Below are 13,293 nucleotides of genomic sequence, written 5' to 3'. Positions count from 1 at the left end.
GGCCCTGAAAAAGTCATTGTACGCGAGTGGGCCAAAATACCTGCAAGTCACATTCGGGCAGCTTGTGATTCGTTTCTGGACCGTCTCAAGGCCACAGTGAAGGTGGTCATATCGAGCAGAAGTAATCAATAAAAGTAGTTACACTTCGAGTGCCGGACCCTGTAATTGAATTATGTTCCGTGTCGATATTTTATTTTTTTTAAGCATAATGCAGCTCTTACATTTTGACACTTTAAATATGTCGTTAATTATTTATTTTGACCTAATTCATGTGTTGTTCAAAGTTATGAAGCGGTACAACAACTGTTATTGATTTAGGAACAATCATATTTATATTTTTCTCTACGTTTAGAATATTTATATATCAGTCACAGCTGTAGCTTAATTAAAGTTAAATGAAAATATTACATTTTTCTATGAAAAATTATGATTTGTTAATCTAGTTTGTCAATCAATAATGCATAATCGTATTCAATAAAAAAAATTTTGTAAAAAAATTAAAAATGTTTTCATATACCATACATATGTATGTTCAAATAAACGATAAATTAAAAAGGAATTATTAAAAACCAACAGAAAGTCAGATAAAATAGTCAACATGGTAAGTAAATGTATTTTGTTCCAATACTGTAATAATCGAATTGCATTTGAAAAGGCTCCATAAGGATGAAATACATACATATGTATGTATTTATTAAACCATAGTTTGCGCGAGTGCGGCTTTATAGCTATCTAAGCTATGAAATATGCAAAAAAGGCTTCTTCTATTCGCCATTTCCCCGCTCGCTATCTCTATGCTCAATTAACTTGACGAAAATTTTGGCTATAACAAATTTATCGAGTACGATTCGCCGCTAGCGAATATGGCTATAGCTCATTGAGCCGCACTGCCTTACCAACACATTTAATTTAAGGCAGCTCTCTTCTCGCGTTGCCAATATATGTTCATTTTTACCAGTTGCTTCATCTATTCGCCACTTGCTTAAATCTTAGCGAAAAGAAGCGGCCTATAAATGAACTACCAGTAATTTGTTTTGTGTTGCCTGTGTTAACAACACTGCTGTTAAAACTGTGTGCGATATCATCTAAAGTGTTACTTAAATAGATGAAAGTCATAAATCATTGGAATATGTGGGGAATGCAGTGAATAAGAACAGTTCACGGTGAACAAAATACGAAGGTAGAGTCTTTTAAAACCACTACTTTCTATTTCGCGATTCTGACAACGGATGACGTCAATAGAGAAAATAAACATACCTCTGCTTGCAAGTTAGTAGTTTGTGGTTATTCAATGAATGGAAATAAATAAAATAATAAAAGTGAAGTGCCACTTGTTAAATTGTAAAAACCCAGATTGTAACAATACCTACAAATACAGTATTTTTGCTTTTCTCAAAGGGCGTCGAGGCAAGAAAATATATAGTCGAGGCAAGCGTATATATAAATTCTTGTTTTTAGCATTTTCCACTTGCTTTCGCTACAATTTGAGTTTTTGTTTTTTTTTTTGGTCCCATTATTATAAAATAAACTTTCTGATTATTATTCTACATTTTTCACTTTGTTACTATGTTTTGGTTTACTTTTTCATTTTGGTTTGAGAGCTAATTTCGATAAATTTCTGATAAAAATTAGAGAGGGCAACGATTTGTTCGTAATTAGCAAGGTAAGTCAGACTGAATTACTTACAATGAATTAAACGGTATTTCATGAAATAATGGGAATGTTTACTCTTCCGAATATGCCAATAATGCGGCGAATATAGTTTTAATTAATTTCTCTGCACTTTCGCTAAAAATACTGTAGCGTTGTTTCCTTGCTTCAAATAATTTTGCAATGAACGGAAGGCGTAGATGTCGGTATTGCAGTGTACCGTATAACACAGCAATTCAGTTGACAGCATAAAAGCCAAATAAGAAAACGATGGATTTCGGTATTTTGGAAAATGCGATGCATTATTTCCAGCAGAAGGAGACGAGAAAAGCTCATAAAAAGTAAAACTGCAGATTTTGTTGAAATTCGGGCGCAAAATTGTGTGAAAAATGCCGCAATTTCATAAAAATAAAAATTAATGTTTATTAATGTGCAAAATTTTTGAAAACTATAAACTACATATGAAGTGAAGAGAGAATTTTGAGTATTTATTGTGAAATTTGCAGTAATTCTGCATTGGTGATTTTTGCTTTCGACTTCATCTAAAGGAAGGTCGGAGCGCATACAGAGATTATTCTCATCGGTGTACAATAAACGCTGTAAGTTATTTACATATTAACTTTGCGTTGCATCTCATTACCAATACCGGCTGTGAGCATTAGCCAATTATAGAAAACTCCACATAATACAGTTACTTCACAATAATCCATTAATATATCTTTAACCTGCTACACCCTCCCTCTTATGGTGCGGAAATTTGCTCATTGATGGTGTAAAAAGATTGTTTGTCCGTATTTCGTTTTCGCTTCGTTCTTCGTTTTCTTTACTTGCATTTCGTCTATCGGTGCGCACCTCCTTGTACGTTTTAGTGGGTAGTGAAAAGTACAGCGCGCCACCACTTCAGTAGAAAAATTTAATTGTGCTGCTTGCCGTCAAAAAGTTCCGTGCTGTAGCTATTACTAGTCTTGCTTTTGTGACCCAGTGTCGCTAGAAATTTATCAGCAGTATCTGCCAAATCAGTTTATGAACAATCGGATTACTCTCAAAATCGGCTAATAAATGGCATATGCAAGTTAATTTTGATGAATATTTAGACGTACAAATATCGATACAAGTGTAGAAGAACTGCAGTTCAATCGAATGTGCAGTGGGAAAAGCAGAGCAGTGACGAGTGAATAAAAAATAATATACATATGTATAGAGATTTCCAATGACATAGCACGTTCACATACGAAGAGGATTAATTTTTAGGCGTTATATGAAACAATTTTATTAATTTTACGTAAACACCCAAAAGGTTATTGGTGTAATCTCTTTTCGACGAACTATTTTAGCATTGATTATCCGTCAATTGAATTGTGTGCGAAAACTAAGGCAAAGAAACGACGAAAGAAGATTGTACCAGAGAACAGTGCACGTTCAACAGCTGGCTTTTGTTTACATCAATAATATTTTATTCAAATTAAATTTCGATGGTAAATATTATATAAAATATTGCGTTTTAATGTCCTTTTTTGTGTATAATTTGTGAAATGTACTGACGTATACATATGTATTTATGATAATTATCTAGTTTACAGCCCGAGTGGCAAAAATTTTCGATATGGGTACCAATCGTTCTTGCGTTCAAAACCGTGCAAAAGTTATTAACGAAAAAACAATTCCGTCAAATTGGTATTTTCTACCACTAATTACTCATTCACTAACGCACCGGAACGCTGTATTACACCACTTCAACACTAATTGCACTGTATTCTTTATATTTTCAGTTAAATATTTTGCTAAATATTCTTAATTATTTCACTCTTCTAAAAATATTCGGATTGCGTTCGTACGTGACTATCATAAATGATAGAAAACGTTTTTTTAATAGCGGTCGCCCTTCGGTGGTCGCCCTTCGAGTGCATTTTGCCAAAAATGCAAAAACCACTTGCCGTTCGGAGTCTGTAAGTCCCTCCATTTTTGGAACAACAATACACACGCCAAAAATCAATGGAGGAGGAGCTCGGCCAAACACCCAGTAAAGGATGTAAGTGCCAATTATAACAAAAATGTAAACACAAAATGGGTGTCGAAAGTAAATGGGCACTATTGGTTATTACAAATTTTCGCTATATATTATATTAAAATCTTAATGTATAAATACTATTGTGATTCGAATATAAATTAATATTTGGAAATAAATGGTACTGCAATATATAAAACTTTCGCCAACGGCACTTTTTTTTTTATTCAGAGTTTATTTTAGTCACCCATTTTGTGTTTACATTTTTGTTATTAGAATAATGAAATAATTAACAGTACTTAGCAGAATATTTTACTGAAAATATAAAGAATATAGTGCAATTATTGTTCAAGTGGTGTACTACGGCGATTAAGTGTGTTAGTGAATTAATAATTAGTGGTAAAAAATACCACTTTTACGAAATTTTTGTTTCTTAAAAACAATTGAATTTTTTAAAAGAATTACGCTCCGTTTTTTTGGAATATTAAAATTTTGGCAACCGGGCTGTAAAGTAGTTAATTACCGTATATACTACGTGTTCCGTGTTAACCAACATCGCACTAAAGCAATAAATTTTGAAGAGAATTTAAAATAGTAGTGGCAAGATTTCAGATTACCAATTCAGGCGCCATATCGAAGAACCCAGAAAACTTGCTGCTTGGCCAATATGTATATAAACAGGAAACACGTTGTTCGATGTGTAAGCAGTTTTTTAATTAAACGCGATGGGATTGTTACATGAGAGTTTCTTGCATTAAAATGTTCACTATTGTTCTTGTTGTAACTATGTACATACAACATTCCCAAAAATGCTTCATGGTAGTTGGATAAACTATCCTTAGTGGTTTTTGGGCTGGTTTTGAATTGAAATTAACCGATTTTGGAAGTAAATGTGGTGCCGTTGGAAAGCTAGAGTCCTCTCATATTCAAATATACCCATATATGTATATACTTTTAGTTGCTGGAAGCTTATACAAGGTGGTGCACCGCCGATATGGTGGGCGGCCGATTGCAAGTATGAACTCGAGCATATGTTTTCGACATATAAATGAAAAGTTGGTTATATTTTATTCTTTGTATACGTTCGTTTGTTTATAAATGTTTTTAAAGCACCTGTAAAGTGTTTACCTAATTCGGGCGAAATCGCCACGAGTTACTAGTTCCCGCAAGCGAAAAAGGCCTCAATTGCAAAAGGTCAATTTACAAAGTATGTGAATTCATGTCACAAAAGAAATTCCGAAAGACAATTCCTCTCATTTTAATAACTTCTCTTCATCTATTTTGCACTGAGAAAACCAACATGCTCGTTCCCACAGCTGATATCTCTGCCATGCTTTGAGTATCGCTTCTTTAAGGCTGTCCCTTGATTTAAATTCCTATAAATCTGCCCACAAGTGCTCGATGGGATTTAGATCCGGCGACTGAAGTGGTGGTTCCAAAACACTCAGGATGTTATATAATATCTAAAGCTGCGTATTGTAAGCTGTATGTTTTGGGTTGTTATCTTCCTGGAAGATATATTAATAACCCGAAAGTCCAGGCGCTAGCGCTGAAATTCTCCATTAATATTTGAATATAACACCGATGACCCATATTATTACTAATATGGTAAATTGCATGTTACCGTCACCTTTGGACTCATATATTCCCACAACCTTACATTGCCACCCCCGTGCTTAACTGAACATATTGCATTATTAGGGTGCATTTCAAAGTTCACTTTTCGCCCCACTTTATAACCACAATCTGGCCCAGAAGTGCTAAATTTAGTCTCATTACTAAATTTTACTTTTGACCAAAACTCGTTACAATCAATGTACTTTTTGCGAATTCCAAACGCTTTTTTTTTTAATTATAAGTGGTTTAATATGTGCAGATCGCGCCTTATATCCCACAGGTCTAACCTTTCTTCTCACAGTTTCATCACTACTGTTTATTCTGCTAATCTCAACGAGATTCCTAATAATTTCTGGGACAGAAGTACTTGCTGTAGCTGTCCTATCTTCAACGAATTCCTCTGCAAAATATTATGTATTGTTGAAATGCTTATTGGCTGGGATTTGCTCTAATGTAACATGGGCAATTTTACATATACATACATATGTAATTGGCGCGTACACCCTTTTTGGGTGTTTGACCGAGCTCCTCCTCCTATTTGTGGTGTGCGTCTTGATGTTGTTACACAAGTGGAGGGACCTACAGTTTCAAGCCAACTCCGAACGGCAGATATTTTTTGAGGAGCTTTTTCATGGCAGAAATACACTCGGAGGTTTGCCATTGCCTGCCAAGGAGCAACCGCTATTAGAAAATACTTTTTCTTAATTTTTGATCTTTCACCTAGATTCGAACCGACGTTCGTTCTCTGAATTCCGAATGGTAGTCACGGTCCAACCCATTCAGCCACGGCGGCCGCCAATTTTAGGCAAACTAAATATAATGCCTCATTTAATGAAACTTGGTGGAGGTGTTAGGGAGTGGTTCAGGAACAACCTTTATAACTCCCAATTATTCCGGAAAAAGTGGCCTCGGGAACTTTACTATAGTTTCGCACTTTATAATATATATTTTTCCAATATTATTTCCAATTATAATATATTTTTTTCTTCACTTAAATTCACAAAATATACACTCGTATTCGAAATATTTCAATGAAAATTAAATGTAAATGCATTTACCCATATCATCACTTTCCAAGTTTAAACGCGAATAAGAATAAATTGGAATTGACAACAGTTAGAGTTGACGGATGCCTGCAAATAAAAATAAAAATATGAACAAAAATTAAGTATTTCAGTTCAGTGGAAAGGAAAAATACTGTGGATAGCGTGGCCGGAGTTGGACTGATGAGGGTTATTTTTTTGAAGCGCGGCCGAAGCCACGAAATAAGTTCTAAGCAAAAGTTCTACAAATTTACAAAAACCCTTCTAGTCGACGTTCCTGTAAAATTCAATTTTATATGTTTATATTTTAGAAAATGTTTCTCAATTCTAAACTAAAGCAAAAAATATTGCAGATTTAGAAACTGAACGTGTCTGCATCCGAGACTCGTTCTTATATTAGGTGTCTGGCAACACCAACTCATCGCCAAATTACACAACTTTAACAATAAATTACTTAAAAACTAAAGCCTCCGGACGGTACAGTTTTCAGTTTTAAGATACACCCTTCTATCGCCCCCTTTCAACCTTTTTTCCAAAGCATGTTACATTATACTAAATTTTTCCCTGCTTATTTTATGGAATTTGAAATCTCGTTTAATGTTTGCCCTTCATTTCGTAAATTGTAATATATATTTTTCCTCCAAAGTAGTTTCTTTTGACTTTCTACCCATATTTTAAACAACTTCTTGTATTTTATTACACACTAGCAAACCCGGCCCCCTTCGCTGGGCACACTAAAATAGAATAGATATGGTTTAGAACAGAAAATATATGATTTTCATATTATTTATTTCTTTATTCTTTATTCAAGCACTTTGGCATAAACAATATTTTTTGTTTTTCCATTTGTTTTTGAGTAAATAAAAAATATAAAATATAAATAATCAGGAAAAAAGAAGATTGTTTTTAAATTTCAAATCAACGCATATGAATAAACAATCGTCTTTTTTCCTGATCATCCATGAATTTTTCGTTTCAATTTATATGTTTTATTAAGCATTGGAGCTTTTTTAACCATTATCCATTTATATTTTTCAAAAAAAACAACGAAAAAAAATTTTTTTTCCACGAACACATAATTTCATTCGGATTTCACATTAAATTCTCAAATTTCGTAAGAAATTATTCACTGTTCCAAAATCCACTCCAAAAAAATTCACAAACAATTTTTACATGTTGCACTTACGTTTTTTCCTTATGGCATCCAAATCAGAAAGAAATATTGACACATTGTAACTCACACTGTCAATTTGACAGTTCAGTTCCGCCCCAAGCGTTAAAAAAGTAAGCGACATTATGGCTGGTTCAAAAGAACGTTGTACCCGTTGGCAGTGCTCCGAATTACAACCAAACTTTACGAAACCCATTTTCAATACTTACTTAACAATGTGCGTAAGTTTGGTTTAATTCGGTGCAAAGACACGGCGGGTCCACGTTTTGGCATATATTTCGAGACCCTAGTCATCAATAGGTATGAAAATTATCCCGTATTAAAGCACTTATCAACAGCTTTCATTTGATACCCATATTGTAATATACATACACAACCAAAGGTTACCCGGGTCCACGTTTTGACCTATATCTCGAGACCCTATCTACCAATAGGTATTCAAACTATACGGAAATCATCTTCAATACCTACTTAACAATGTGTGTAAGTTTGGTTTAATTCGGTTCAAAGACACGGCGGGTCCACGTTTTGGCATATATTTCGAGACCCTAGTCATCAATAGGTATGAAAATTACCCCGTATTAAAGCACTTATCAACAGCTTTCATTTGATACCCATATTGTACATACACAACCAAAGGTTACCCGGGTCCACGTTTTGACCTATATCTCGAGACCCCAGTCACGGAGCGGCATGAAAAATACTCTGTACTAAAGCATTCACCAACAGCTTCAATTTGATATCAATATTGTACAAACACATTCTAGGGTCCACGTTTTGGTCTCTATCTCGAGACCCTAGTCACGGAGCGGCATGAAAAATACTCTGGACTAAAGTATTCACCAACAGCTTCCATTTGATACACATATTGTACATACACATCCGAAGGTTACCCGGGTCCACGTTCTGACCTATATCTCGAGCCCTATTTCCAAAATAAAATATAATCCATGTTACTCGTGGATGATGTAGCTTTCAAATGGTGAAAGAATTTTTAAAATCGGTCCAGTAGTTTTTGAGCCTATTCATTACAACCAAACAAACAAACAAATAGTAATATAATAGTAGTATAGATTAAGTGAAAACTACCGAAACCATCGAATTTTACTAAGAGAAAGCATGTTAAATTCTACCGACAGCGACGCGCTTTTGTGTGGTAACGGTACCTTTGCAAAACCTATTACGATTTAAAATTCTGACGACTTACTATGTGAAGTGAATTCAAGTTACATAGTTCATGTTTATAGCGGTTTACACTCATAATTTTGTTTTTGAGATATTGAATTATTTCTCTCTGTATTAAAAAATTTGTTTTTTGATGTGAACCCATGATAAAATAATTTTTTTGTAGACTTTCCACTAGGAAAATTACATATCCGAATACTTTTGTGAGGTCTGTATATGGTGTATGGTTTATATTTATAATGATACTAGAGAATATTCAGAATGCGCTGCTCTACCGTTAAGGCAAATTATTTCATTCTAGTACTTAAACTTCCATTAAATTTTTACACTAATTTGAAATTGTAACAGAGCAGAATTTGGCACACAATGTTTCAATTACTAATTAAGGCCTGACAGATAATAATATAAAATTTCCTCATAAAGCGGGACACGAAGACTATGTACATACATAAGTATGTATATAATATACCATGCACGCATTCTCGTCAGGTATAAAAATATGCACGTGCGTATGCAGGTACTTTTATATTTACTACTGAAATTTTTATTGAGTTAAGGAATCATGAAAAATGAGCAATTTCAGAAAACTACCTTACAATATTCACAAATATAAATTAAGAACTGCTGTTCTACACCTTGCAGTGGCGATCACGATGCACGAATACCTCCCGAGCCAATGGAATAGTTGTGGCATGCTTTTAAGCTTTGGTATTGCACGGTGGAATCGGCATGTAAACAAACATCAAACATGACGAGAGTGCTAAAACAAACAAAATATAATGTGCATATGTGTATTATGTGCAACAAGAGAGAAAGTGTTGGTAGTTGAGCCATACTGGACAGGGAAATGTATTTTAAATACGCCAGCGTTAGTCGCATTTGGTATACGAGAACGAACAGATCGGAGCGGTTGAATGTGCGTTCAAGTGTAGTTCACGTAAACATTAGTGTGTAACGCGGCGTGCTGTGGGCTATTTTTGGGAATCTTTCTGTGATTTATGGAAAAATATGTCGAAATTATGATAAATCATTGAAATGTGTGCAATTCAAAGTGGAAGAATATCGCCTTTTGATATATACTCGTATAAGGGGAAATATAAAAATCTACCTTCACGGTAGGTCAATTACATAATGGCAAATGAAATAAAGTAGATGCCACCACGCTGTGCCTTTAGAAGACGTATACCAAAACGAAAATGTCGAAATCCGTGCGAAGTTCGCGTCGCACCAGCCGCGCCGGTTCCTCGAATTCATCATCCTCCCCCAGCAATCAACCACGAAAGCGTGTCAAGCGCTGCTGCCGTAATTTCGTCACTTTTATGTGCACGCAAGTGGGCGTGGGCGCATTAATAGTACTTTATGCCATCTTTGGTGCTCTTTCGTTTATGCATATAGAGCGTGAATATATCGATGAGACAACAGATCAAGTCAGTGAGTTACGGCATAATTGCGCCGAGAAATTGTGGAACATCACAGAAAAGTTCAATACCTTCGATCGCAGCGAGTGGCAAAACAATACGGACGTCATATTGCGGCAATATCAAACAGAGATAGCCATGTTGATAAAAAATGGCTATGTGGGCCGTACGCCAGAACAAATTTGGTCATTTCCTGCGGCCCTGATGTTCTGCCTATCTGTCATCACAATGATCGGTTATGGCAATATGGTGCCTCGTACACCTTGGGGCAAAGGCTTCACAGTCATCTACGCCACATTCGGTATACCACTTTATATACTCTACTTCCTGAATATGGGCAAAGTGTTGGCGCGCTCTTTTAAATTCCTATACCGCAGCATGCATGAGTGTGCACAGGAGCGTACAGTCTACGAATCACGTTTGGATGCACTTGAAAATGGCAGTTTAGGCGCATTACAACGCAAGAAAATTATCGTGCCATCCACCGCTTGCCTATGGGTAATTATATCCTACATAATAACCGGCACCATTATGTTTGCCAATTGGGAGAAATGGTCTTTTCTGAATTCCTTCTACTTCTGCATGACGTCGCTATGTAAAATTGGGTTTGGAGATTTTGTGCCTGGTGCGTCCTTGATTACTGCAGCTGATATCGATGCAGCGTCACTGAAAATAAGAGAAGACTCAGCTGCTGATCCCGAAGAGATATTCAATATGCAACTAATTACCGATCAAAATTCTAAATTGGCAATCAATTTTTTCTATATGCTAATTGGCATGGGGCTGGTATCCATGTGCTATAATCTGATGCGTGAGGCTGTGCGCATGAAAATCAAAGAGATAACGGAGGATACAAAATTATGCGTTGAGGACACACGCACACGTTTTATGCGATGCTGTGGGACGCGTGAATACTATGACGAAGACTATTATTAAACTCAATTATTTAAAGACATTCGATAACACTTTTTTTTAGTATGTTAAGTGGATGGATACCGGCGCGTAAAGCGAGCGTGTGTTATAGTGTGTTTGGACTTTTTATCGACATTAACATTAGTGCTTAGGTGGTCAAGTCCATTGGCCATTATATAAAATGAAATGTGTGCATAAATATAAATATTTACTTTGTGCGCAATGGTTACACAGTTTTGATGCTCGTTGTATATAATTTATCATTTTATGTGTTAAACAAAAAATCACTTGGCATTTTCGTTGCTAAATTACTCAGGACCAAAAGGTGAGGATCGATTTATTACCAAATAAAAATACTACGCTTGAATGCCAATAATTAGTGCTTCCCCATTGTTCCCTCGACAGTCGGCTTTGATTTATTTCCGGCCAAGAACTGCCACTAACACAGTATTCCCAAATCATTTATGTGGAGTATTAATGCTTTTAAAACAAAAACAATTGACATACTTAGGATAGGGTATATAAAAATTAAAATAAATAAATAAAAATAAATAATTGCTGCGTCCACTTCTGTTAGGTGTTTGGCCGGGCTCCTCCTCCTATTTGTAGTGTGCGCCTTGATGTTGTTTCAGTTGTGGAAAAAACTGCTTCGGAATATCTACCAGTAATCCAAGCTGTAAAAAGCAACTTCCGTATTTTGCATTTACAGTATATCACATAAATAAGTTTCCACCCAGTAAAATTATATTCCATCTAGTATTTTTTTTACAACTACCCCTAACAAATGTCCAAATTTTCATTAAGAGGTTAGGGGTAGATTAGATTAGATTAGATTCGTGGGGGGTGGACAAGTCTAAGCACTCCGTCAGTAGACCATTGTACTACACCCGGATAGATATCAGTAGAAGGAATAGAGATAGGAAAGACAAAAGGTGGATGGTAAAAACGGATAAATTAGTTTGAGGTCACTCTTCCACAAATCTCTTGGATTCATTGATGAACTTTAAGAGATCCGGAAGAGGAAGAGTATGAACTTTGTCCATATCCAGTGTATCGCAACCCAATATCTTAAGTCTGATTCTGGAATATGCAGGACAGCTACAGAGAAAATGCTCTGCAGTGTCGTCATCTTCAAGACAGGGTAGGCATATCGGGCTGCCCACGACCCCTATGGTAGCAATATGCTGACCACAGACGTTATGCCCTGTGATAACACCCACCAGTACTCTCAGGTCCTTCCTGCTGAGTTTTAGGAGAAAGGTCGCTGTTTTCCTATTTGGTTCTTTCACAAAGCACTTGGCAACTCTGTACGAGTTCAACTCAGACCAACGACCTCTGTGGGTAGACCTCATGAAGTCCTCAATCCATAGTTGAATCGATGCGGAATTGACACCTAGAAAGGGGTCAGGGCCTAGTGGCATACTTGCAGAGCCTTCATTTGCCAATTTATCAACTAACTCATTCCCTGCAATACCACAATGTCCAAGTACCCAAAGAAGACTAACTTTGTTGTGTTTTGCAACACTGTTCAGTTTTGTCTTACATTCACCGACTAACTTCGAAGAGCAGCGTGGGTTAGCAAGGGCTTTCAGTGCAACTTGACTGTCACTGCAAATTCCAATACTGCTTTCCCGCCACTTTTTCTCAATTAGCCAGTACGCCACATTCAAGATGGCATAGACTTCCGTAAGGAATACCGTGGCCATCTGTCCTGTGGCATAGGAGTACTTAGTGTCTTCGTCTAAGGTTAGGGGTAGTCAGAGGGCCGAAAAAATGATGATTTTCAATAATTTTTTTGCTAGTCAATTGCATTATTTTACAAAAATAAACACATAGAATTAATGCATCATGATTTGACTTGACTTTAGCAAAATTTCAAACAAAAAAAAAATTTATAATTGTAAAAGTTATCGGTGTTTGTGTGGAGCCCGTTTCTCCAGAAGTCCCTTGCCCTCACAGGTCCTTGGAGATTCATCTAAAATCAATCGGACAAGAGAAATTAGATTTATTATTAGATAACCTTGTGCCTGATCGAAGCTTTTTTTCAAAATTAACAATATGGTATCCTCAGGAAATATTTGTCAGATTTTCGAGAAAAAAGCCGAAAATTAATTGTCAAAAATGCCTGTGATCAGGCACGAATTTTTTATGTTTTTCAAAAGCAGTATAAATTATATTGAAATCTACCAAGTGGTTTTTAAGTACATACACTGATCACCAGCTCAAAAAACATAGTTTTGAGAAAAACGCATTTGAAGTTTTGCTACTTACTCTCGAAAGCTCCGGAGCGCC

The 13,293-nt window shown here is 35.8% G+C and overlaps 2 protein-coding genes across 7 annotated transcripts in view; both read left to right on the top strand.

Moving 5' to 3' along the window:
• The first annotated feature begins 1,161 nt into the window (after positions 1 to 1,161).
• The window catches only part of LOC128855649 (putative uncharacterized protein DDB_G0271606), a 28,862-nt gene continuing 16,730 nt past the window's right edge, over positions 1,162 to 13,293 (top strand). Inside the window, exons 1-2 of one of the 6 annotated variants that reach the window (XM_054090718.1) lie at positions 2,516 to 3,125; positions 3,420 to 3,679. Coding sequence is in view for 2 of the 6 variants with exons in the window: in XM_054090715.1 (XP_053946690.1) it covers positions 4,323 to 4,355 (33 nt within the window). In the remaining 4 variants the exon portion in view is untranslated. Of the gene's footprint in view, positions 1,181 to 1,975; positions 2,250 to 2,515; positions 3,126 to 3,419; positions 3,680 to 3,990; positions 4,356 to 11,237; positions 11,327 to 13,293 lie in introns of those variants that run through there. The other 5 variants (XM_054090720.1, XM_054090717.1, XM_054090716.1 and 2 more) reach the window with 5 other exon arrangements.
• LOC128855651 (TWiK family of potassium channels protein 18) lies at positions 9,535 to 11,086 on the top strand. The gene has a single exon (XM_054090721.1). The coding sequence runs from the start codon at positions 9,868 to 9,870 to the stop codon at positions 11,023 to 11,025; it is 1,158 nt and encodes a 385-aa protein (XP_053946696.1). The 5' UTR covers positions 9,535 to 9,867; the 3' UTR covers positions 11,026 to 11,086.

This window comes from Anastrepha ludens, chromosome 2 (assembly GCF_028408465.1).
Source record: "Anastrepha ludens isolate Willacy chromosome 2, idAnaLude1.1, whole genome shotgun sequence".
In the NCBI taxonomy this organism is placed as follows: domain Eukaryota; kingdom Metazoa; phylum Arthropoda; class Insecta; order Diptera; family Tephritidae; genus Anastrepha; species Anastrepha ludens.
The sequence above is the reverse complement of the archived record's forward strand: the minus strand, read 5'-3'. Positions and strand labels throughout refer to the sequence as shown.